Source organism: Barbus barbus, assembly GCF_936440315.1.
Source record: "Barbus barbus genome assembly, chromosome: 23".
In the NCBI taxonomy this organism is placed as follows: domain Eukaryota; kingdom Metazoa; phylum Chordata; class Actinopteri; order Cypriniformes; family Cyprinidae; genus Barbus; species Barbus barbus.
Genome location: NC_136751.1, coordinates 15,014,568 through 15,041,321, shown reverse-complemented (window position 1 = coordinate 15,041,321; position 26,754 = coordinate 15,014,568). Strand labels below are relative to the sequence as shown.

Below are 26,754 nucleotides of genomic sequence, written 5' to 3'. Positions count from 1 at the left end.
GAAAGATTATGACTTGTGCTTTTATATTTGGAAGCAAAAAACGTTCTCAACTTTTAAAGACATTAAGCGGAGATACATAAATGTTCTTAAGAGGGGAAAAAGTAGAGGAGGAAGTACGACTCATGCTGTATGAATGAAAAAATATGCAATTAGGCTCCTTGTTACAAGCACGACCATAATAACGAGCCCCTGCTTTAAATGCATTAACAGTCCTGCTCGACTTCTAAAAGCATATGAAAGCAGATATGACTTAAAATATATAAAAACAGCAATGACTGTATAAAGCCTCACTAATAATTAGAGCAATCAGTGACTCAAAATTTCAATCCAGTTAATAACATGATATTTTGATCAATCGCATATCAATATTTTCTGGTGCTAATTCACACTAAATTCACATTAAATTGACAGCTTTGCTAATGAAATGGATAAAAGTGCTAAAATGTTTTTTTTTTTAAATATAGATTGGTCACCTGTTCATCATTTACCTTCTTTACAAATGCATATGACTTTCTTTTTTCTTTGTAACATATAAGAAGATATTTAGAAGAATGTCCAAGCTTCTCTAACAATGAAAGTGAATGGTGTTCACAATTGTTCCTCTCCATTCACTTTCATTGCATATGGTAAAAGAGCAGCTTGGACATCCTGCTAAATATCTTCTTTTATGCTCCACAGAAGAAATAAAGTCATTTGGGTTTGAAATGACATGAGAGTGAGTAAATGATGAGAGAGTGCTCATTTACAAGTAAAATATTTCTATTAAAATATTCAAATGTTTTGATTATTATGAATGCAGACACACACACATTGTGTTAGGGTGGGGCGAGTGGGGTGAAATGCAAACGTCTGTTTTGTTTCCAGGCAGTAATGACCTACATGGTCATAGATCCCAACTGATGGAGTGATGAGTGGGTGGAAGCAACTGCAGGGCAAAGGTCCGCAGATCACAAATGAGATAGAAGAGGAGGAGATGAAGGAAACGTAGACCCAGGTGGATGACGTCAGAGTAGACTTGGCCTAGCAGGTCTGTCCCGCTGAGGTGTCGGGTCTGGACAGGCTCACACAGCCAACAGCTTGAGCAGCCACTGCACAAAGACCAGAGAAATAATTTAGGAAACGTGCTGTGCACATTATTAATAAATATATGTTTATATTATACATACATGGTATAGAAACCGTAAAGGGACAGTTCTCCCAAAAATCTCAATTTCATCCTTTATTTACACTTATGTTGATCCAAATGTGTATGACTTTATGTCTTTCTTCTATGGAACATAACAGATATTTTGAAAAATGTTGATAATCAAATCCTTTTGGTTACCACTTACTTTCATGTACAAAACATTTCTCAAAATATTGTCTTTTGTGTTACAAAGATAAAAGAAAGTTATACAGCTTTGAAATGACATGAGAGTGAGTAAATGACGACAGGATTTTCATTTTTGGTCAAAATATCCCTTTAAATGTCACCATTCAAACCCTTTCTAGGTATTGAGGAAATTGAAATAGGTATTTGTGTGGCTTTTAAATTTGTATTTATTTATTTAGCTAATTATTTATGATTTATTTTAATGTTATTAATATACACTACTAGTCAAATGTTTTTGAACAGTAAGATTTTTAATGTTTTTAAAGACGTCTCTTCTGCTCACCAAGCCTGCATTATTTGATCCAAGGTACAGCAAAAGCAGTACAATTTTGAAATTTTAAAAGAACTGTTTTCTATTTAAATGTATTTTACAATGTAATTTATTCCTGTGATTTCAAAGCTGAATTTTTAGCATCATTACTCCGGTCACATGAACCTTCAGAAATCATTCTGATTTGCTGCTCAAAAAACATTCATTATTATTATTATTATGTTGAAAACAGCTGAATTTTGTTCAGGTTTCTTTGATGAATAGAAAGTTCAGAAGAACAGCATTCATCTGAAATAGAAATCTTTTGTAATATTATAAATGTCTTTATCATGACTTTTGATCAATTTAAAGCATCCTTTCTAATTACCCAAACAAAAAATTATACTGACTCCAAGCTTTTGAATGGTATAGTGTATGTTAGAAAAGCTTTTTATTTCAGATAAATGCTGACCTTTGGATATTTCTATTCATCAAAGAATCCTGAAAAAATGTACTCAACTGTTTTAAATACTGATAATAATAAAAATGTTTCTTGATAACATTACAGCAAATCAGCATATTAGAATGATTTCTGAAGGATCGTGTGACACTTTAAAACGACACTCTTTTTTTGTGGAGTACATTTAGGCTATATCAAATTTCTCTTGACTATAGCTGGACATGCAGTGATATTTTAATTATTTTAACATTAGTCAGAGGGTGTTCAGAGATGGCTGTGGAAGAGATTGAAAGAAATGAGCAGATTTTGACAAACAAGAATGATGCCCTTACAGCGTTGATGCCCTTGTCCTTCACCTCTGGATTGGTCTCCGACTCAAAAAGATCTGAGGAGAAACAATCGGCAAGCTGAATTCTTCCAATTAACATGTTTACAGACTCTCACATCTATGCTAATGACGTCATGAACATCTCAACGGTGTTTAGGCACGCCAATAAACAGCATGATGAGATGCAGCGCTACAGAATTATATTTACCTTCACACTAGAATCAGATTGTGATAACCATATGTAAATGGGCATAACATAAATACAATTTTACAAAAATAATATATAACAAACTGGCTACATATAATCAGTGGACACTTTAAAAGGTAAACCTTTCCAATAATGAGTAACTCAGGAATTGTAATTGATAGCATGGGTAGTGTTTTTGCATTAACATTTGCTTGTGTGTGATATAAAGAGCAGCTTTCCAGTGCTTAAAAGAATAGTTCACCCAAAAATGTCATTCAAAATGTAGATGTAGATTGGAACAAATGTGAAGAAATTTAGCATTACATCAAAGTCCAAACAGCTGATAAAAGCATCACCATAATCCACAAGTAATTCACACAACTCTAGTTGATCAATTAATGTGAAAAGGTGTGTGTGTTTCCATCACTTAGTTATGGCCAAAATACATAACACTTTCTCCAGTGAAAAACCCTGTTGTCCTCTCACATAAAAATGTACCTATATACCGTATATATATGTTTAAAACTGTTTTGGACCGTTTTCACTAATAAACTGTGCTTGATCTGTGCATTTTTCTTCCCTTATTCAGACTTTTTTATGGGAGAAAACAATATTATAGATGTGGTCTCATATTTTAGCAGGAAGCAATGGTTTTTGAAGTTAAAAACATCTTGACGGTTTTGTTTATAACAAAAACTTCAAGCTTCATTAATGCACTGGAACTGTGTGGATGACTTGTGTATTATTGTGATGTTTTTATCAGCTGTTTGGACTCTCATTCTGACGGCACCCATTCACTGCAGAGGATCCACTGGTGGGCAAGTGATGCAATGCTAAATTTCTCCAAATCAGCTCCAATAAAGAACCATCTACATCTTGGATGGCATGAGGGTGAGTACATTTTCAGCAAATTTTCATTTTTGGGTAAACTATTCCTTTAAAATGTTAAATTTTGTGTGGTTTTTATTTCCTCACAATGGCCTAATTTATCATAACATGGGTTCAACAAGATGCTCAGAGATTCTAGGCCTGGACGTCCCACTTAATGGCAGGATGGATCCATGGATTCACACTGTCTACAAGAAACTCTGACCCCTTCATCTGCATGTCACAGAAGGAATGGACTCTTTAGACGAAGCAATGTTTTTCCAGTCTTCTACTGACTGACAAGTTTTGGGGAGTTTGTGCCCACTGTAGCCTCAGTGTCCTATTTTTGGCTGACAGGAGTGGAACCCGTGGTCTGCTGCAGCTGTAGCACATCCACTGCCACATCTGACATGCTGTGTGTTTCGAGGAGCTCTTCTGCAAAGTGCTGCTGTAACGCCTGGTTATTTCAGTTACTGTCACCTTCCTATCCATTTGAACCTGTCTGGTCATTCCCCTCTGACCTCTCTGAATAACAAGGCATTTTTATCCACAGCATTGCCACTCAATGGTTGTTTTTGTGCTTTTTACACCATTCTCTGCAGATTCTACAGACTGTAGTGCACAAAAATGCCAGGAGATCAGCAGATTCTGATAAATTGTGTCTCGCACTAACAATCATTTTATGGTCAAAGTCACTTAGATTGTGTTTCTTCCTCATTCCGATTGTTGGTTTGAATGATTTATGCATTGGATTGCTGCACATGTTTGGCTGTTTGGATATTAAAGTGATAGTTCACCCAAAAATGAAAATTCTGTCATTATTACTCACCCTCATGTCGCTCCAAACCTGTAAGACCTTCGTTCATCTTCAGAACACAAATTGAGCTATTTTTGTTGAAATCCGAGAGCTTTCTGACTGCAACGGAACAACCACATTCAAGGCCCACTAAGTATATCGTTAAAATGATTAATGACATAATTTTTATTTTTGGGATAACCATTTCTTTAAGCAACTGTACCTAATAGTGACCACTGAGTTTATATACACTGAACAAAATTATAGACGCAACACTTTTGTTTTTGCCCCCATTTTTCATGAGCTGAACTCAAAGATCTAAGACTTTTTCTGTGTACACAAAAGGCCTATTTCCCTCAAATATTGTTCACAAATCTGTCTAAATCTGTGTTAGTGAGCACTTCTCCTTTGCCGAGATAATCCATCCACCTCACAGGTGTGGCATAACAAGATGCTGATTTGACAGCATGATTATTGCACAGGTGTACCTTAGGCTGGCCACAATAAAAGGCCACTCTAAAATGTGCAGTTTTATCACACAGCACAATGCCACAGATGTCGCAAATTTTGAGAGAATGTGCAATTAGCATGCTGACTGCAGGAATGTCTACCAGAGCTGTTGCCCGTGAATTGAAAGTTCATTTCTCTACCATAAGCCGTTTCCAAAGGCGTTTCAGAGAATTTGGCAGTACATCCAACCGGCCTCACAACCACAGACCACGTGTAACCACACCAGCCCAGGACCTCCACGTCCAGCATATTCACTTCCAAGATCGTCTGAGACCAGCCACCCGGACAGCTGCTGCAACAATCGGTTTGCATAACCAAAGAATTTCTGCACAAACTGTCAGAAACTGTCTGGCACTTTGGAGAGATGTTCTCTTCACGGATGAATCCTGGTTTTCACTGTACAGGGCAGATGGCAGACAGCGTGTATGGCGTCGTGTGGGTGAACGGTTTGCTGATGTCAACGTTGTGGATCGAGTGGCCCATGGTGGCGGTGGGGTTATGGTATGGGCAGGCGTATGTTATGGACAACGAACACAGGTGCATTTTATTGATGGCATTTTGAATGCACAGAGATACTGTGACGAAATCCTGAGGCCCCCTGAGGCCCATTGTTGTGCTATTCATCCACGACCATCACCTCATGTTGCAGCATGATAATGCACGGCCCCATGTTGCAAGGATCTGTACACAATTCCTGGAAGCTGAAAACATCCTAGTTCTTGCATGGCCAGCATACTCACCGTATATGTCACCCATTGAGTATGTTTGGGATGCTCTGGATTGGCGTATACAACAGCGTGTTCCAGTTCCTGCCAATATCCAGCAACTTTGCACTGCCATTGAAGAGGAGTGGACAACCTGATCAACTCTATGCGAAGGAGATGTGTTGCACTGCGTGAGGAAAATGGTGGTCACACCAGATACTGACTGGTTTTCGGACCCCCCCAATACAGTAAAACTGCACATTTTAGAGTGGCCTTGTATTGTGGCCAGCCTAAGGCACACCTGTGCAATAATCATGCTGTCTAATCAGCATCTTGATATGCCACACCTCTGAGGTGGATCATCTCGGCAAAGGAGAAGTGCTCACTAACACAGATTTAGACAGATTTGTGAACAATATTTGAGAGAAATAGGCCTTTTGTGCACATAGAAAAAGTCTTAGATCTTGAGCTCAGCTCATGAAAAATGGGGGCAAAAACAAAAGTGCTGCGTTTATAATTTTGTTCAGTGTATATTATAAATAGAAACACAATACCCTTCAAAAGTTTGGGGTTGGTAAGTTTTTTAAAATGCTTTTAAAAGAAGCCTCTTATACTCACCAAGGCCACAATTATTTTGTTTTGAAATGCAGTAAAACAGTAATATTGTGAAATATTATTGCAATTTAAAAGAACTGTTTTCTATTTGAATAGATTTTAAAATGTAATTTCTACCTATGATGGCAAAGCTGAATTTTCAGCAGCCATTACTCCAGTCTTCAGTGTCTGGAGTCTTCAATGCATATTTGGTGCTCAAGAAACATTTCTTCTCATTATCATTTCTTCTTCTCATTATAAATGCTAAAAACAATTGTGCTGCTTAATATTTTGTGGAACCGATACAGATTTCTTTGAAGTATAGAAAGTTCAAATGAACAGCATTTATTTGAAATATAAATCAAATCTTTTGATCAGTTTAATGCATCCCTGCTGAACAAAAGCTTTCTTTCTTAAACAAAAAATGACCCCAAACCTCTGATCAATAGTGTATTCTGCATTTCAAATTAGGAATCATTCCAGAAACAAATTTGTCCTGATGCTCAATAAGGAAAAGAAGATCTATGTGTTTTTTTCAACTGCTGATGAAGAATGAAAGTTTGGATGCTTTGTTATTCCTCTAGTTATTTAGAACCGATAGTGGCTAATGATTCAGAAGTCTTGCACATTCACAGAAAATTGCTTACTTCTGCGTTACAAAATGAGGATAGTGTTGCAAAATGGATAGGAAGAAGTCTCTGGTCATGGACTTACCAAAGAGCACCTGCAGTCTGGCAACACAAGACACAAAGCCATAGAAAGGCAGGTATTGTTCACCAGCGCCAAACCTCTCCCACAACAACTGTACCACAACATTGTCACACTCCACACCTGAGGGCAGAAACAGACAGAAGGAGGAGGAGCGAATGTGAATGCTGCAGAGGAGTGTAGAGACTGTAAATTTCCCTTTGTATATTAACACAGGGTGTGGTGTTTGTGTATGTATGTGATCACCTGCAGCATTCAGAGCCAAAGTGAGTTCAAACGGACTCATAGTTCCTGACGAATCCTCATCAAACTGAAAAAAGATAGACTGCGGAGAAAAAGAATCTTAAATTGTAATATCAAGCAGTAATTTCTCCATGTTTTTTTGAAAGGAAGCCAGAGTTTGGGATTTAGCTCCGATACGACACTGGCATAGAGCACTAAGGCAAATGAGTTCATAAACAGGATAAACAACAACAGCAACAACATTTCAAGGTCTTTTGGTCTGTGCAAGACGAGCGCCATGTAACCTAACACAACCTGATAATTGTCACAGCTCAGTGTCCTCACTGCTCTTTCTAACACTGTGCCAAAGCTGAGAGTGACCTTTTCACGCATGAGAACTAAGATACCTGCAGATTGCGTAGGGAGGTGAGCAGCTTCTCTGCTTGAGCTCTGCTCAGACGGCCTCTGCCACCAGTCTACACACAACCGTTAAGAATATCAAACAAGAATGGAAGAAAAATATACATGTATTTATTTTTTTAAGTAAAATAGTATGCTGCTGTTTAAATATCTCATCAAGGCTGCATTAATTTGATAAAAAATACAGTAAAAAGTGTAATATTGTGATGAAATATTACCATTTAAAATAACTGTGTTCTATCTTTAATATATGTTCAAATGTCATTTAGTCCAGTGATGGCAATTACTTAATTTTTCAGCGTCACACGATCTTTCAAAAATCTTTTATATATGCTGATTTGCTGCTCAGGAAACTTTTTTATTATTAATGTTGAAAACTGCTTAATATTTTGTGGAAACTGTGATACACCTTTTTTGGAATTATTTGTTAAATAAAAAGTTAGAACATCGTGTATTTGAGATTTTTTTAGTACAATTTAACAGTCTTTACTGCCACTTTTGATCAATTTAATGCATCCTTGCTGAATAAAAATATTAATTTCTTAAAAATATCACTACGTGGAAGAAGGATACATCTTCCCCAAAGATGAGCTGTCTGCAGGTCTCCAGTGGAAGTTCATAGTCTTTTTCCAACACTAAAAAACAATTAATTACAAACAAGTGAAACCTCCGTAATGAAAAATAAATATACTAAAATGTATTTGAAATACATTTATTTAATGTTAAATATACTACAAATACATTTACAGATTTATGTAGTAAATATAAATACCCTGCAATTGTAATTTTGGTAAACTAAACTGGTATACATTTTTTTTTTTTTTTTTACAAATTTTGTTCTTAATGCACTTAAATTGTGTGGAAGTAGTGCTGAAGTCCAACTAAAGATATATTTAAGTATATTTGATTATGCTAAAGTGGAACTATTGCAAGTACAGTGCATTCAGAAAGTATTCAGACCCCCTTCACTTTTTTCAATTTTGTTATGTTGCAACCTGATACTACATTTGTTTAAATTCTTTTTTTTTTTCTTATTATTAATCTATGCTCCGTACCTCATAATGACAAAGTGAAAACAGAATTTTAAAAACATCTGTAAAATGTATGAAAAAGAAAAACGGAAACCTCACATTTACATAAGTATTCAGAACCTTTACTCAGTACTTAGTTGAAGCACCTTCGGCAGCAATTACAGCCTTAAGTCGCAAGCTTTGCACACCTGGATTGGCGGATTTTCTGCCATTCTTGTTTGCAAATCCTCTCAAGCTTAGTCAGGTTGGATGGGGACCATCGGTGGACAGCCATTTTCAGGTCTATCCAGAGATGTTCGATAGGGTTCAAGTCAGGGCTCTGGCTGGGCCACTCTAGGACATTCACAGAGTTGCCCCTAAGCCACTCATGTATTGCCTTGGCTGTGTGCTTAGGGTCATTGTCCTGTTGGAAGGTGAACCTTCGGCCCAGTCTGCGGTCCTGAGCACTGTGGAACAGGTTTTCATTGAGGATATCTCTGTACTTTGCTCCGTTCAGCTTTCCCTCAACTCTGACCAGTCTCCCAGTCCCTGCCGCTGAAAAACCGTGTGTTACCAGCACACTTTACTTTTGCGATGGTACTCTGCAGGTGATGAGCAGAGCTGGTTTCCATAAAAAATTATGCTTAGAATTGAGGTTCATCAGACCAGAGAATCTTGTTTCTCAGAGTCTGAGGGTCCTTTAGGTGCTGGTTTGCAAATTCCAAGTGTGTTTTCATGTGTCTTCACTGAGGAGACGATTAAGTCTCTGCCACGCTGCCATAAAGCCCAGATCGGTGGAGTGTTGCAGTGATGTTTGTCCTTCTGTAGATTTCTCCCATCTGCATATATGATCATGGAGCTCAACTAGAGTGACCATCAGGTTCTTGGTCACCAGTCTAGATAAGGCCCTTCTCCATCAATTGCTCAGTTTGACTGGGCGACCAGCTCTTGGAAGAGCCCTGGTTGTGCCAAACTTCTTCCATTTGAGATTTATGGAAGCCGCTGCGCTCTTGGGAATCTTCAGTGCAGCAGAAATTTTTTGTAGCCTTCACCAGATCTGTGCCTCGATACAAACCTGTCTCTGAGCTCTGCAGGCAGTTCCTTTGACTTCATGGCTTGGTTTTAGCTCTTAATATTAATTGTCAACTGTGAGGTCTTTTATAGAGATGTGTGTGCCTTTCCAAATCTTGTCCAATCAATTTAATTTACCATAGGTGGACTCCAATCAAGGTGTAGAAACATCTCAGCAATGATCAAGAGAAATGGGAGGCACCTGAGCTAAATTTTAAGTGTTGTTGCATATTTCAGTTTATTCTTTTTAATAAATTTACAGACATTTCTAAAATTCTGTTTTCACTTTGTCATTATGAGGTACAGAGTGTAGATTAAGGAGAAAAAAAAAATAATTTAAACAATTGTAGTATCAGGCTGCAACATAACAAAATGGAAAAAAGTGAAGGGGGTCTGAATACTTTCTTAATGCACTGTATATTTCAGGCAAACTTTAAATAGCTTGCTTTTAAAGACTGATATTATTCAAAGATCATACAATCCTCATCAATAGTGACATTAAAACACATTTTAGGCTTAATGTTAAGAAATGTGCATTGTGCACAAGTAGTACTCCAAATGAAGTTTAATTATAATTTTTATATCAGTCTCGAGTGATATTTCAGTAAATAAGGTAATAGATTTCAACTATACTTAGTATGAAACAAATGTATTAGTGGGTCATGTATTATGGTGATCCATTCCATGTAAATATAAAATTTAGGCCACTGATATGGATGTTAATGTTGTGAGTGTAAATAATTGTTTTATATAAACAATTTTATTATATAACCATATATTTATACAGTGCTAGTTTTTATTTACTTTAGTTTTTTATGTTTTTCTTCTACATGCATACAAGTAGATGAATGTATCGCAACACTGCTGGAATTCATCACTGGTTTAACTTTATTGTAAGTGAAGCTACATAATACTTCCACCTTGTGGCAATTTGTGGTACATTAAGTATGTTTGCTTAAATATTGTGAACAATCACTGTGGTGACAGCTTGTGCTAAATGTGTAGATCCAGACCTGAATTCACCAGGTTCATAAACTGCACAGCATTCACTCTGTCATCCTGGAGAGTGAAAAACATAAAGACATATTCAGAGATGTTTGCTTTCTTCAATGCTTTCTTTCATCAGATGCCCACAAATCTTTTCCACTCTAGAATGTGACTTACTGATCCAGCCTTTTCATCAAACCACTTCTGCACCCTAAACTGATCCTCAGGTAAGACTGGCTTTGACATTACCATCTGTGGAACGACAAACACACATGTACATACAGAGAGCAACATAAATATTTAATATCATCATGTTCTTCTTTCTCATTTCAGTCAGTTGGATGTCTTACCACAGAGTAGTTGTTGGTGCAGGGGAAATCCTGGAACCTGTAAAGCAGATTTGAAACTTTTTTTATGGTTAACCGCTGGGCAGACATACTGCAAACAGCACTATGCCACAATCACAACAGAGAACTGATAGAAATGAGATGTTTTTCATTCTTTGTACCCCTGTATGTTGCCGGTTTTGGTGTAAACACGGAGGAAGAACTCCCCCTGCTGGTTGGGCCTGTAGGTTGAGGCTAGGATGACATAACTGCCAGGCTCTAGGTGCACCTTCCGCCACACACTCCTAATGCTACGGTACTTTCCAGAGCGAGCAACTGGGCGGTTGTTGGAGAAGAATTGCTGGTCCAGAGATCCTGGTTTGTCCTGCAGCTAAACGTAGAGAAGACGTGAAAGTGTGTGCATGTGTTTGTATTTCAATAGACTGTATTTTACAGACTGACTAGCTGATATTCATTCAGTTGCTCACCTCAGGGGGAACCTGAAAAAGAGAATGAAGAGGTAAGACAAGAGAGAAAAAAAGGGCTAAATAAATTTGCAATGGAAAAAAAAAAACATTTACATTTACAAAAAAACATTTGTTTATACATTAAACAAATAAAAAAGCTAAATTTACAAAGATGAACATTGAGCTAATTGTATATTTGTCCCTCCCACATTAAAATATATAATATTAAGGTAACACTTTAGAATAGGGAACACTTATTCACTATTAACTATGACTTTTCCCTCAAAAAGTTCCTTATTTACTGCTTATTAATAGTAAGGTAGTTGTTAAGTTTAGGTATTGGGTAGGATTAGGGATGTAGAATAAGGCATTAATATGTGCTTAATTACTACTAATAAATGGTTAATAATCTAGTAATATGCATGTCTTTGTAAGACGCCTCTTGTGCTTACAAAGTTTGCATTTATTTAATCCAAAATACAATAAAAAACAGTAATATTGTTAAGTATTATTACAATATAAAATGGCATATGATGTATATTTCAAAATGTAATTTACTCCTATGATGGCAAAGATGAATTTTCAGTAGACATTACTCCAGTCTTCAATCTTGTTTTTATTATTATTTTAACAAATTATTATATACATTTTATAAAATTATGTAATATGCATCACTCTGTACATCAATAATAATTCATTTAATGGCTTTGCATTATAAAGTATGAAAAATACATTACTTTTATACTATATTTTAGGTCTGGCTTAAAATGCACCACTCAGTTTTATATAATATGAAAACAGGGGGTGTAGTCTCTCACCTTGTAGATGTGAAATGCAATGTAGAGAAAGTTGACTTTATCTTTTTGTCTGCGGTACTTCTGGAGAAGCTCCACCAGTACCGTGCACTTTTTCTTTTTCTCTCCCTGTTTCTCAGTCTTGCTCACAGGAGCCACCACAACTCCTACTTCATCGTCTTCTCCATCTCCTTCCTCCCCTTCTTCCTCCTCTCCATAATCATAGCCATCCACATCTTTCTCAGTAAGAACCATCTGGAACTGAGGATTTTTCCAAAAAGATCCTAAGGTTTGAAAAAGAGGAATAAGTGATGAGGAAGCATTTTAAGGAAGCAGAGGAAGTAGCTACACTGTAAAAATATTTTTAGAGCAAATAAATAAGGCTGAGAAATAACCATACTTGTACTTTATTACTGCATTATATTTTCTAGTTGAAAAGTTGCTTAATAATTTTTTTTGGAAATCTTTTGTAAAATCATAAATGTACTGAATGTTGCTGAAAAATATCTTACTGCTCCCAAACTTTTGAACTGTATATTAATTATATTATATTATAGGTAACACTTTAGTATATGGACCAATTCTATATTAACTAGTTGCTTATTAGCATGCATATGACTAGCATATTGGCTGTTTATTAGTACTTATAAAGCACATATTAATGTCTTATTCTGCATGACCATATTCTACACCCTTAATACAACCCAATACCTAAACTTAACAACTACCTTATTAACTATTAATAAGCAGTATTTAGGAGTTTACTGAGGCAAAAGTCATAGTTACTTTTTAGTTAATGGACCTTAAAATAAAGTGTGACCATATTATATTATATTATATATAAATCAGTATTATATCTAAATCAGACAGATTTGTTAACAAACATGCAATTACTGGGGTATCGTCGGCTGCCCCCTGCAGAACACATTGGGACCCAGGTGCCTTGATGTGAGCTCAATGTCCAGGACGGGCTGGCCGTGTCATTGCTCGCCTCCCCTGACATAGAGTCCGGATTCACACTGCACATTTCCACTGTATTAAACAGCCGACAAAAGTCTTCTATTCCAATCCTAAAAAACAAAAATGCATATGAAGTCCAGACACAGGGAGATTTAAAAGGATAGTTCACCCCCAAAATTAAATTGTTGTCACCATTTACTCATCCTCAAGCTGTTCCAAACCTGTAGGAGTTTCTTTCTTCTCGAGCACGGATATTGGTAACCAAACAGTTGATGGTAGCCATTGGCTTAGGCACTATGGAAATCAGTGGTTACTGTCAACTGTTTGGTTACATTCTTCAAAACATTTTCTTATGAGTTCAACAGCGAAAAAAAAAAGCTTATACAGGTTTGGGTTCATTTTTGGGTTAACTATCACTTTAACTAAATTGCCTATTAAAGGATGCACTGACTGCAGTGGCAGTTATTATTAGTAGTGGTGTTAGCAGTGTTATATAATTCTTGGCATTTAACTGATTCCTGTTTGGCATGTGCTCAACAATAGCGAGGGATAATGATAAAGATGTGTGTGTGTGTGTGTGTGAGGAGATCACTCCCATGATAAAAATCAATGGTGCTGTCTACACTGGAATCACCAGTTGATGAGCAGCCTGTTTCTATTTTTAGCGTGCTGCAGAGCCACTTTCACCATTTGCCTGACATAAAATGTTTCTACAAATATTAAGTTTCGGTGCATGTCCCAAGATAAAATACTGATTGTTTGTGAGTTATGGACATGTGTCTGGAATAATTGTGTTCAACATACATTTACCTACCAGAATTCTCCATCTTCAGCTTTCACCAACTCAAGTCTAGCCTTCTGAGCATTATCTACAATGTCCCAGTCTTTACACCTGCACACACACAAACATAAATGTGCGGTCTTTAGCAGACCCGAGATGCAACTCTAGTAAGAAGTGAGCTGCTGAGGTCTTTCTCACTTGTCACTCCAGGGTCCACAGTACTCAACAAACCCCCAGGGGTTACGCAGCCTCAGCAGTAAGACTTCTTCAGATGCCCTCTGGACCTAGACACACACACACACACACACACAAACAGAGCATGTGAGAACCTATGGGGTGTATATTAGGCTCTTAAGGGTACTAACACAGAGAGATGCTTGCCAAAAGCTATTACCCTTTCAGTCTAAGGAAAACAATCTCATAATCCAAAAAAATCCTTCATTTTACAGTATCCCTGTAAGTGTAAATATACATTTATTAAGTGTATTTATTGTGTAGTGTATTTATTAAGTGTAATTATACATTTAAGTACTGAGTAATACTAATTAAGAACATGTACTACTTACTATAGTGTTAGGATCAGGAATAGGGTTTTAGTTTAGGATTAGTTGCATGTAAGTATGCATAATTTAGTACCCCTCCTTCTTCCAGTGTTCATGTTTTTGAAATCATGTGTGTGTGTGTTTTATATTCATACCTTATCTGTATCAGTGATGGCATATGCATGACCTTTGATAAGACCCTCTGAAGTCACAGTACCAATCTCCTTTACACTCGCAGCCTGCGCACAAAACATAATATATGCGTGTTTATTATGTATACAATGTATATTTTATATTGTATGTCTTTTATGTTCACCAAGGGCACATTTGTTTGATCAAAAAAACAGAAACAACAATATTGTGAAATATTACTACAATTTAACATAAGTAATTTCTGTTATAATAATATACATAATTTAATTTATTCCTAAATTTGTAACCTTAACCATTACTCTAGTCTTCAGTGACACATGATACTTCAGAAACCATTGTAATATGCTCATATGCAATGTTTAAAAATGTTGCGCTGCCTAATATTTTTGTGGAAACAGTGGTGAATAGAAAGTAAAAAAAAAAACAGAATTTATATGAAATAGAAATCTTTTGTCATATTAGAAACCTCTGTCATGTCAGTTTTATTTTGTTTATTTAAGTAGCGTATATAATAACCCGTAGCAGAGCTATACAGGTGGAGCTGGGGAGGTGGAGGGTTTCAGAGGAAAACTGATCAAGTAAATGCCAACCAGTGATTAAATGTAAAGCAGGAAGCTCATTGGCTGCGTATGCAACATGAACCAATCAGCTTGTGCCAAGTAGTTTAACGCTGTGAATATCATCAGTTTGCATTAGGGACCCATCAGCTTGCGCCATCTAGAGTTTAATGACAGAACTTCCCGTTAAATTTAAAAAAAAAAGAGAGAAAATCTTACTGACTCCAAACATTTAAACAGTAGTGTTCATGTGTGTATGTCACTGTGTCTGTGTGAATATGTGTCCATACATGTATGAAGCAGCTGAGCAGGCTGCTCCTAGCCAGGGCAGCAGTGATGGCCCTCCAGAGCATCCGTGGGGGCCGAGAAGACACGGGGAGGGAGTAAGCAATGCCCCCCGTAAAATCCTCCATTCCTTCTGAGATAATTCCCCCTTTCAGACTGCCATAAGATCCAATCAGCCTTTAAGAACAGTCAGACACATACACAGATATTACTAATTGGCTTCTATTGGTTAGACTGATTTCATATGAATTATTCTACATATATGAATTGCATCTGATTATTTTTCACAACATATTTAAAAAAAAAAAAAATCAGTCCTTAAATAACACAAAGGAACAATGGCCTTCACGTGAGAGGTGTCACTAATGAACAGTCACATGCCCCCACACAGTCAAGGACACATATGCTGGAACTGACTTGGCATAAGCTTTCTCCACCAGGGCGCTCCAGAACTCGTTGGTGGTGCGAGAGTAGCTGAAAAGCAGACAGCCATCTCTCACAGGCAGCCTGTCATCCACTACCACCTCCACCCACTCACCATACTGCCAGAACTGCACCACACACACACACAGATAGAGAAAGAACAGGGTTACATTTACTCTATACAAGCATATTTGGCTGTTGATGTACCCAAAAAAGTGGTCTGTTTTACTGTTCTGTATATGTCACGGTTTTGCTAAATTTTGACCAGTACATTTCCTCTGTTTAAAAGGGGTCAGTGTACTTGATGTACATTGTATGAAAATATGTAAAAAAAAAAATTTATATAAAGGTTTTCTAATTCAGTATATTTAAAATATGTAATTTATTCTTTTGATGACATACTGAATTTTCATCAGTCATTACTCCAGTCTTTAGTGTCAGATGATCCTTCAGAAATCATTTTAATATGCTGATTTGGTGCTCAAGAATTTTTTTTAATTGTTATTATTAATGTTGAAAACAGTTGTGCTGCTTAATATTTTTGTAAGGACCATGAACAGTATATACAATTTTTCAGCACTGTTTGATGAATAGAATGTTCAATTTTCAGCATTTATTTAAAATATATATACTTTTGTAACATTACAAATGTTCACTTTTGATCAATTGAATTCATCCTTGCTGATTTCTTTCAAAAAACAAAACAAACAAACAAACAAAACATACTCACCCAAACTTCTGAATGGTAGTGCACTTTAATTTACCTAAGAGTCATAAAGGCACAGCAGCACTGTTTTGGTGTAAAACACTTTTATATATAATATTAAAGTAATAAACATAGTATGAATGACCCCTTAAATGTTAAAAGACTTTATGTGATGTTAGACAGGCAGGTATGGACCTGTTGGCTTGTAGGTAGCACCATGTGCATGTCCATGTGTCTCTGTCCATGTCCTTGGGCTACAGTAACAACTAACAAGCCTAGACTTTTCAGGATTCGTTCCACCAATCAACAGTCTTCTCATTTCTCTCCTGTCACTCAGTTTTTGATGTGTCTCCTTTCTTTCCTGTCCTCTCTAACCCTCCTGGATCAGGTCAAGTCATGTTGTGCATACCTGTTTAGCCTCTGAATGTAACACTATGGCAGGCAGAAGCTATTATATGATGAGAACGCCATAACAATTATATAACGCTGAGCAACCTTCCATAAGAGCTCTTCAGTGCTAATATGTTTTGATTGTTTAATTAACTTTTCTGTTATCTCACAAGTTTACCCTCAGTTTACAACCACGCACACAACAGCACACAAGCCATGAGAGCTGTAGTGGCTTGTTTTATTGCATGCTTTGTCAAAGTCTGAACTCTCTGAAACAAATAGCATTGCAGTAATAATTACACTAGCAGTGGTTCAGTCGTCACTTTGAGCTTCAGAAAAATAAACCCTGAGGAGTAGGTGAGTAAAATGTGAGGTTTATTTATCATATATAGCACATACTTAGAAAGGGCTTATTATATACAACAGCCTGTAATTGAGAGATGCATATGAGAAAGCAAACAGCTAAAAGGCTGATTCTTTTGATTGTTTTTTGTTTTGTTTGTTTTGTGTTTAGTTTTGTTTTGGTTTCTACATGGTAGTTTGTTTTTATCTTATAAAAACAAGCCTAAAGCCTAAAGAATTGTGACCCTAGACCACAAAACCAGTCATAAGGGTAATTTTTTCGAAATTGAGATTTATACATCATCTGAAAGCTGAATAAATAAGCTTTCCATTGAGGTTTGTTAGGATAGGACAATATTTGGCCGAGATACAACCGTTTGAATATCAGGAATCTGAGGGTGCAAAGAAACCGAAATACTGAGAAAATCGCCTTTAAAGTTGTCCAAATAAAGTTCTTAGCAATGCATATCACTAATCAAAAATTAAGTTTTGATATATTTACAGAAGGAAAATTGACTAAATATCTTCATGGAACATGATCTTTACTTAATGTACTAATGATTTTTGGCATAAAATAAAAATCTATCATTTTGACCCATACAATGTATTTTTGGCTATTGCTACAAATATACCCCAGCGACTTAAGACTGGTTTTGTGGTCCAGGGTCACAATTATTAAATGAAGCATTTTCCCTAAAACAGTACCAGAGATGTAAAGTATATTAGATAAACTGATGGGGTAAAATGGGGTAAATAAAGAGGACTGCACTCCACCCAAATGCAAAAAATACAATAAACATATGATATTGATATTATTTCTCTTGCAAAAAATATGTATATTGAGAATTTTTCACTTAAAAAAAAAATAATTTTAACAGTTTTCATATGCAAATAATGCAAAAATAACAATTTGTAATAGGATTATGCATTAATAATTTTTCCTCTCTTTTTTTCATAATGATATGCATTTTTCTTTTTCTTTCTTTCTTTCTTATTCTCTTTTTCTGCATGTTCACACAATATTTTTTTTGGTCTGTGGAAACCAGAACTGTCTGTTTACCAACATTTATCAAAATATTTTCCTTTCTGTTTCGCAAAATAGTCATAAAAGTCATATAGGATTGGAACAACATGAAAAGGACATGGGAATGTTACATGAAAGAATTTTTGGGTGAACATTGCACATCTTACCCCACTCTCTGCTGCTGTATTTAACGGAAAAGGAAGGTGATAGAACTTATTTAAAAGGAAAGTTCATTCAGTAATATCTGTCAGTAATTTTATGAACTCAATTTGTCTTTTGTCACCACTAGCCCCTATATTAAAGACATTAAAGACAAAACACTAGGTGAGATTCCCCCTAAAACCCCCCTGTAATTTGCACTCTGTATATACTTGCGATGTGATTGACAGAATTAGATGAACAAACTCCACCCACCTTCACTTCTTTCACTAAATCAGTTTATTTTCATGTTGCCTTGAGCCTCACAGTGGGCCTCTTTTTTCAGGCTACCACTATAAGCACAGCTTTCTTTTTTAAGTGTGTGTGTCTCTCTCTCTCTATTGGTTCCTAATAAATTACAAGGCAGACAGGATTCCTCAGGGGTGGACAAAATAAAGACTATTCTGCTCTAATCTGTTTTTTTCTTATCAGTAATTGTGGAAACTGTGTAGGCAAGCACAGCTATATAAGAGTTCGCAACTCCAGGATCATTTTAAGAGGTGTGGTCATTCCAGACTTTGGTTTTAATTGACCAGCATGGTTCTAATCAGATCATTAGTGGACCAAGCGAATAGTAGCTAGAGGGTTAAAGCTGATTTTGAAGGGGTCTGCAAAAAATATACAACATGGGAACAAACAGAAACGCAATGTTCCTATTCTGTGAATGAAAAACAGACAACTGAATTACAGCATGATAATTTGTGCCAATGTGGTGCGTGTTTAAAGGGGGAGGGGCATGCAGATGTACATGTCATCGGGACAAAAGGAAGATGACGGGAGCTGTTTCTGGAAAAAGCCTCAGCTGTTAGGGATGGTAAGGTCAAAGAAGACTGATTCTAATTAGTATTCCCTTCGACGCACTACGTCTCCAGCTAGAAGTAAATTCAGACGCATAATTACACAGAAGACATTCAAACGAGGATATCAATTCTGGAACGATTCGACTTGCTCACAGACCCCCACTTGGACTATAAAACTCTTTTATGCTTTCCCTATGCATCTTTTATTTACTAATATTAAGATTAAATAGCAATTGTGAATGAAAAACATGACGTATTGTACTTCTAAAGAATAACCTCATAAATTGTCTCATAATTGTTGTTTTAATCTAGGTTTCCTGTTCCCCCTTACCCTAAAACGAAAGATGCCAGTGTAGGATTCACTCAGGCTTTGTCCAGATGGAACCACTTTCACAAACAGAGTCGGGTGCATGGTGAGACAGGACAGGGCTGCCAACAGCCAGCAGTTACCTGTAGCAAGACACAGTGACAGGCTGTGTTACACAACACATCAATTACATCAAAATTTATGACATATGACCACAGCCTCAAACATAAAGTGGAAATTCAGGCTTTGAAGAAGCAGGAGACTTGTCTGTCTCCCGCATAGTGACATTCCTCTGTAACAGGTAACAGCTGTTCGTTTGCCCCGTGTGGGGGAAACAGAAATGGATTCGGCGTGACAACACTTCATAAAAATACATATTTAACACGGCAGCTCCCATAGGAATGACACCAAACAGCTTTACAATGGAGTACGTCCAATTATTAATCTTCAGACCGCAAGAAAACGGGCTGGATATGTTGATGTGGAAAGCCACTTGAAAACAAATAATTAAAATTTCAGCTTGAAGTGCTAAGAATAAGGCATTATTGGGTCGATTTCCATTCAAATGAGATTATTTGCATGCGTTTGTTATTCTAGTGATGCGTTGCGATGTTCATATATTATTTAGAGAGGCCATCCAAATCCTGAGTGGCAAATTCACACTTCATGATTTAAGCAAAGATCTGCCTGCTTTGATGCAAGAGTCCCACAATTTTTGCATGTGTGTTTTACCAAGACAAGAAAACTCTGGAAAGTCAGAAATGTTGGATTTCGCAATAAATGATATAGCCAGATATTGCCGTGACAAGGATATTGTTTGGTATTTCCACTCAAGTATCTAGGGATACCCCTTAAATTGCATTGTATCCTTGGGGGATACAAAAAGGAAGTCAGCCCTTTCCAGAAAATTAACAATAAATTACAGTTTAAAGATCATCAGTTTTGGCAGTTTGCTGGAATGAGAAGTTGTGGCATTACCAGTAAATTACTGTTTTGATGCTTCATGTGAACAAAGCACAAGAATATTAGCATGATGTAACAAGTCAGAATTAAGCCAGTCATAAAGTTCTGACTCTGCCAAAGAGGGAATGCAATGGTCAAATATGTCCGATTGCATGTAAAAACAAACAATGGAAAAGCAGCAGCATGGAATGCAAAAACATGTTGGGCGGCCAGTCATAAAGAATGTGTTTTAATGTTCAAAACTTGAGATGGAAGGTCTCTGTGGACAAGAACATGTTTGTTTGTGTGCACGTTTCAGTGTTCCTTGTTTTTTGGGTGTTTTGTGCTCCACTTTTGACATATGCTTCTAACAAATACGACATCTGAAGGGTACAGCTTTCGAAATGTAAGACACAACAATTTAATTTAAATGAAAGTGCTTTTGTGCAGATTCAGTGGATGGTGCAGCATTTAAAAGTCATTTCCGATTTCCATTTCCATTTTGGTGTAAATGGCATCTTAATTGTAATAGAAGCCATTTTTAAAATTTACAAAGGTGAAAAGTCAAAGGGAAAGTGGCTAATGAGTGAGTTGGACTAATTTCTGAGGAAATCAACTTTGCAATGCAATATGCATTGGATAAAAGCATCTGCCAAATATGTAAATGTTTATATATGTTATATGTTACTTGGGGAACAAAAAAACTGTAAATGAATAAACTGAAAATGAAATTTTAGGGATTATTTAGATTCTGACAGGCACAGGTTTTGCTATGGCACATGCATCACAATGAATAATAATACATTTATTTCTGTTACAAAGATGTTTCACATTTCATTGACTCTTATTTAATTATGATTTTACTTGATATATACCTTGTTGATATGAGGTGAAAAGGCACAAATTTCTGGTCTGGTGTTGACAAAGGGGTACTTGACCCTTTCTCATGGGTCTTTGGGGGTACGTAAGACAAAAAATTGTTTGGGAAACACTAAACTATAGAATACAGCTGCATATGTAAACGTTGAATATCTCGCCAACACTCCACATCAAAGAAAACACTTTCCATCAACACCAAATCAATGCCATATGTAGAAAAGGAGCGAGAGGGGTAAGGCAAAACAATAAAACAATACCCGCTGTGCACAATAATTGTTATTCTTTAGGTGGGTGGAAATGGGGGGGCGGGAGAGGGAGGGGTGTACAGATGATGCCAATCCGACCTCTCGCTCCCTCCTTCTTCCCTCTTCTTTCATCCCTCCCTGTCTCTAGAACATTTGTCATGTTTTTGATGTGAGTGGCCTGCGGCGGCTCCGTGTTGCATCTCTCAGCAGAGACTCTGCAGGAGGCTCTGAGATCAGTGCAGTGTCTCGAGGCTACAGGGGCAGAATTGGGATAGTACATTAAGCATGATGAGGAAGATCTGGGTGGAAGAAGATGGGGGGGAGGGCATCTGCATGATAAGGAGAGGAAGAGTGGGAGCATTGCCAAAGACGGATATTTCACTGATAGCGCTCATGCCTTGAGGGCGCTTTCGGGCGATTTGGTTTCTGAGAAGTGCAGTAAGGCGTTATCCCATTATCCTGGCATAAAATATGAACAACCGTGCGCTAACATGGGCGTACACTCACCCAGCTGGCCCTGGCAGATATCGGTGGTGCCCATGGTGCCCTCAACAAAGACAGCATTACTTGTGATTTCCTGAAGAGGGGGAGAGGTGGGGAAGAAAGATGGGTGTGAGCCAAAAACTATTTGCAAGTACATGTGATGAGCTGATGAGGATATCTGAAAACACATGCAAGAACTATATAGGTTCAGGTTCGGTCTGTCTTAAAGGAATAAACCACCAAGAAAATGAAAATTCTTTCATCATTTACTCGCCCTCTTGTCATTTCAAACCTGTATGCATTTCTTTCTTCTAGGAAACTAAAAGGGACATATTTGTCAGAATATCTAAACTGTTTCAGTTCCCATTGAACCAGAACTGTTTAGTTGTCAACATTCTTCAAAATATCTTCTTTTGTGTTCAACAGACAAAAGAAATTCATACAGGTTTGTAATGGTATGAGGGTGAGTGAACTGTCCTTTAAATCTTCAGTGTTTTGAAACAAATTTCCAGTTTTCTGCTTCATTTTTTATGTTTCTTTGAACTTATGATCAAATGTTGTCCAAATTACTGTTGATAAATATTAATATACATTGTTACCAATTAAATTTGCTGTAAAATCATGGCATCAAACTACAGTTTTTATGTATAAATTAAGTTACCTTTGGGCGCAGCCACTTCACCGCCTTTTTCGGATCAGGATCCACTGGAATACCGAGGGAGCTTTGGTTCGCTGCAAACACCGTGTCTGAGAACAGAGCAGCAGAGTTGAGGCACTTCTGCAGCAGGGCATCATAGTCTTGATCTTTGAACTTGACTGGATTGTCAATGGAGCCCAACTCAGACATATTTTCTTCAGATCAGCAAAGAGGATCAGATGCGGTAGTACTGTCACAGCCTGTGCTAAAGTTTCTGAACTTTACAAAAGTTTGGAGCAGCAGCACATCCCATCCTATTCCCACCCTCTCTAGTTTACTGCCCCTGGGAGGCGTAGAAACTTGAGACGTATGCTAATATACGAGTAGCTTCAATTGGCTACCTGGACTGATACTTTATGTAAATTAGTCTTGCTGCTAATATTTAGATAATTTATTTGTCTGTTATTAGCAAACGTATCGCTTCGATACCAAAACAGTAATTGATGAATACTTTGGGGGAAAAAAAGAAAATATATATATATACATAATATAGGTGTCTCCGAATCTCTAACGCCCTTTAATATAATATATTCGGAAATATTTACACTAGGGAATTTCAATTAAACAAAAATGAGCATCTGCTAGGCTGTGTGTGTGTGTGTGTGTGTGTGAAACAACACTTGCACCACTAGATGGCACCTCAGATTCAGTTCTAGTTCTCAGTTATGGATTGTAATTCTAAAGGAACACATTAATGACAATTTCTGAGCAGTTATGTTTTACTCCCTGGATAATCAAGTTAAACGACACCCTTCTATAAAAAAGCACAACAGAGTCAAATTGCTCGTTGCTTGCACATATTATCCAATAAAAAGTAGATTAAACAATAATTTAATGATTAGATATATTTATTTTTAACTTTTACTAAACAATAATTTAATGATTAGATATATATATTTTTAACTTTTACTAAACAATAATTTAATGATTAGATATATCTATTTTTAACGTTTTAAATGTTTAATACCATGGCGTTTTACACACCTCTTTGAGTTTGGACAAACAGTAGGCCTAATATCGTACCGATCTACTTCGCTATCCAGTCAGTCAGGTGAGTTTTAGAGATAACTAAAAAATATTTATTAATTACTACAGTACATATTTCTGGGTATAAATTTAGTCATAAATTTAAAACTATTAATAATTATATTTTATTTATTCATTCCGACTGCTCTTTCAGACGCCATTTTCTTCTTTCCACTAACCGTCAAAATACACACAGATATTTATATATTTCAGATTTATGCATCATCTGAAAGCTGAATAAAGCTTTCCATTGATGTGCGGTTTGTTAGGATAGCACAATATTTGGCTGAGATACAACTATTTGAAAATCTGGAATCTGAGGGTGCAAAAAAAAAAAAAAAAAATCGAAATATTGAGAAAATCCCCTTAAAAGTTGTCCAAATTAAGTTCTTAGCAATGCATATTACTAACCAGAAATTAAGTTTTGATATATTTACAGTTGGAAATTTACAAAATATCTTAATATCCTAATGGCATGAAAGAAAAATTTATAATTGTAACCCATACAATGTATTTTTGGCTATTGCTACAAATATACCCCAGCGACTTAAGACTGGTTTTGTGGTCCAGGGTCACATATAGAAACTTTCAAACTCACACTAAAGTTTGGTCACAAAAGTACGAGTGATATTAAGGTTAGCTGAAGGTAAACATGAATGTTTAAATAAAAAAGAAAAAAAAAAAACATACACATTTGTACCAATCAAATCACCTGACCTCGAAACGTTGGCTTACTTTCACTAGCTGCCCACGCTTTGCTAAAGACATTCAGACAAGCTTACAGGGGCTAAATAAACACAGCTCATAATGAGACGGTTGTGAACAATCGCTCACGATTAACTCTGTTATTGATGCTCATGTTCTGTATAGGCTACATATGGTCTTTCAGTTAGAGAGGATTATGTAGTAACGACAAAGGTCGCTGACCCGCCCAGAACATTATCACACTCCCGGCACGTCCACGACCCCTACTGTTCCCACAACCCAAACCCAGAGCCTAACTGCTCACAGGCATCAATTAACACCAGTCGGTTCCCAGGCACTGGTGCGGTGCCCAATGCAAGGATGCATTAGAATGGGATGAAGGAAGGTCAGGGGGTCAAGAACAGAAAGACAATTACTCTGTATCTTGCTATTTAACTATCCTGCCTCAATGCGTCACTTACTATCAGTATTTACTCTATTTAACCATCTCTAACTCTATACATTTGTGTCTCCCTACTACTCTCCCTCTCTCTATTTAAACACATACATATGTAGAAAGAACACAGTCACACAATGCTCTCAGTAGAAACATCTTATTTACATCTACTCTTCTTTCCTTCTTTTCCCAGTCTACATTCTTAGATGCTGCATTCTGTGCAAGAAACTGAAAAGGTGTTATTTTCTGTGGAGCGAAGGACGAGTCAGTTAACTCATGTAAGTATGGGTTGATCCCTCAGGGCAGGTCACAGCATTGTGAACCTGACAACGAGACTTGCAAGCTCTTCTTTGGAGTAAAGGCTAGTTCAACCGGTCTGTCTGTCCGGCATCAGTCTCGCTCATTGTGTGAGAGTAGAGGTCACCAGGTGCGGTGTGATCCCCATTTTCTCAATATCACATACAGCTTGTTTGGGAGGTTATGAAGGAGTGGCATAGAATTCTTGTATGTGTGTGTGTTTGTGAAAGAGCATGTATGTGGGAAGGCAGAGGTGTTGCACAGGTTTCCTGTCACCTAATTTGACCTTATTTATGCCACATTTGTGCCAGGGCTAGAATTATGTGAAGTCTTACCACAGTTTACAAGTCAGTTTCTATATATAGCTAATTTACCATTCAAAAATAAATACTTTTATTTGGCACGGAAGCGTTCAATGAATCAAAAATGATAATAAAGACATTTCTATATCAGATAAACTTTCTATTCATTAAAGAGTCCTGAAAAATTTATCTCAGTTCCCACAAACATATTAACAGTAACACCACAAATTTTCAAGTGTTGTTACCAATCTTATGTTCTTTTTGTTGTTTTTCAACAATATATTTTAAAAAGTCTCCACTGAAAATATAATATCGTACTAGTTCATGATGTTGAGTAATGATTGCATTTTTGAGTAAACTGTTCCTTTAAAATCCATTTTCTTCAAACTGCTCAAAACAGCTGCATGAACTTGTTCTGTAGAAAAATCATAGTGGACTTGCTTGGAAATGATCACAATGAAATGAACATATAAAATGCCAAACCACTTCCACTACAGCCACTGGGAATGTTCTGGAGTATCAGTCGTAACAGGATTATCACCTTGTTTTTTTTGTGGTGAGATGGGTCATGTTTAAACCCGTATTTGTGGCTGCTCCCACCATGGCACTGTGGAATTGTCACCTGTTCATCCAGCATAGACTGTTTGTGGACAGCTGGACCGTTGTCATCCTCTCCCATGCAAGGCCACTAACACATCGCTGCGGCAGGGGGGTTAATTTTAGGGTTCAGGTTTCTCTCTGTGGTCTTTGCGGAGGAAAGGAGGGACATTACCACAAGGAGGAAGGAGGAGGAGGATGGTATTGGATGCAGGTTTGGGAACAAGGATAAAGAAACACTAGAGAGCTTTTCTGTGGTTTATCTTGTTCACACAACCTTCCCATTCCCTCCCTCGTTTCCCTCCGTCTCACTGATACTATCACACCAGAAATGGTCCTGTGGGAAGAATTCAGTAGTATTTCTTTATAAAATGTATTTTGAGGAATGAATTGGCTTTTAAAATAATTAATTGTAGTAGTAATAAAAATATACCATAAGTTCATCTCTCTATTAAGCTTGGCCTGTAATGCATAGGTCTCCATTATTATTGCACGTAAAAATCTGCACATGCACAACCCTCCAAATAATGCAATGATATGCAGCTGTTTAATTGTCAACAGATGTGCATCTGATATGATCTACTATCCGTAAATCTACCAGCCT

General features: G+C 36.9%; 1 protein-coding gene across 1 annotated transcript; it reads right to left on the bottom strand.

Annotated features, from left to right (window-relative positions):
- Window positions 1–23,067, bottom strand: LOC306843092 (calpain-1 catalytic subunit-like). Its single transcript, XM_079374353.1, has 21 exons — window positions 22,752–23,067; window positions 22,115–22,184; window positions 19,566–19,684; window positions 15,769–15,902; window positions 15,357–15,528; window positions 14,512–14,595; window positions 14,013–14,098; window positions 13,848–13,925; window positions 12,968–13,143; window positions 12,098–12,357; window positions 11,301–11,312; window positions 10,995–11,203; window positions 10,837–10,873; window positions 10,664–10,738; window positions 10,513–10,558; window positions 7,992–8,053; window positions 7,406–7,474; window positions 7,023–7,101; window positions 6,783–6,899; window positions 2,415–2,467; window positions 1–1,088 (listed from the first exon to the last, which is right to left on the bottom strand). Exons 1-21 carry the CDS (start codon window positions 22,935–22,937, stop codon window positions 1,062–1,064), a joined length of 2,151 nt encoding a protein of 716 aa, XP_079230479.1. The 5' UTR covers window positions 22,938–23,067; the 3' UTR covers window positions 1–1,061.
- Window positions 23,068–26,754: the final 3,687 nt, after the last annotated feature.

Excerpts from the sequence above, each read along its gene's own strand:
- LOC306843092 (XM_079374353.1), bottom strand. The coding sequence starts at position 22,937 with ATGTCTGAGTTGGGCTCCATTGACAATCCAGTCAAGTTCAAAGATCAA. Across the intron at positions 22,185-22,751 it reads TGAAGTGGCTGCGCCCAAAG|GAAATCACAAGTAATGCTGT; the intron begins GTAACTTAATTT and ends CCCCCTCTTCAG. Across the intron at positions 14,099-14,511 it reads CCATCACTGATACAGATAAG|GTCCAGAGGGCATCTGAAGA; the intron begins GTATGAATATAA and ends GTGTGTGTCTAG.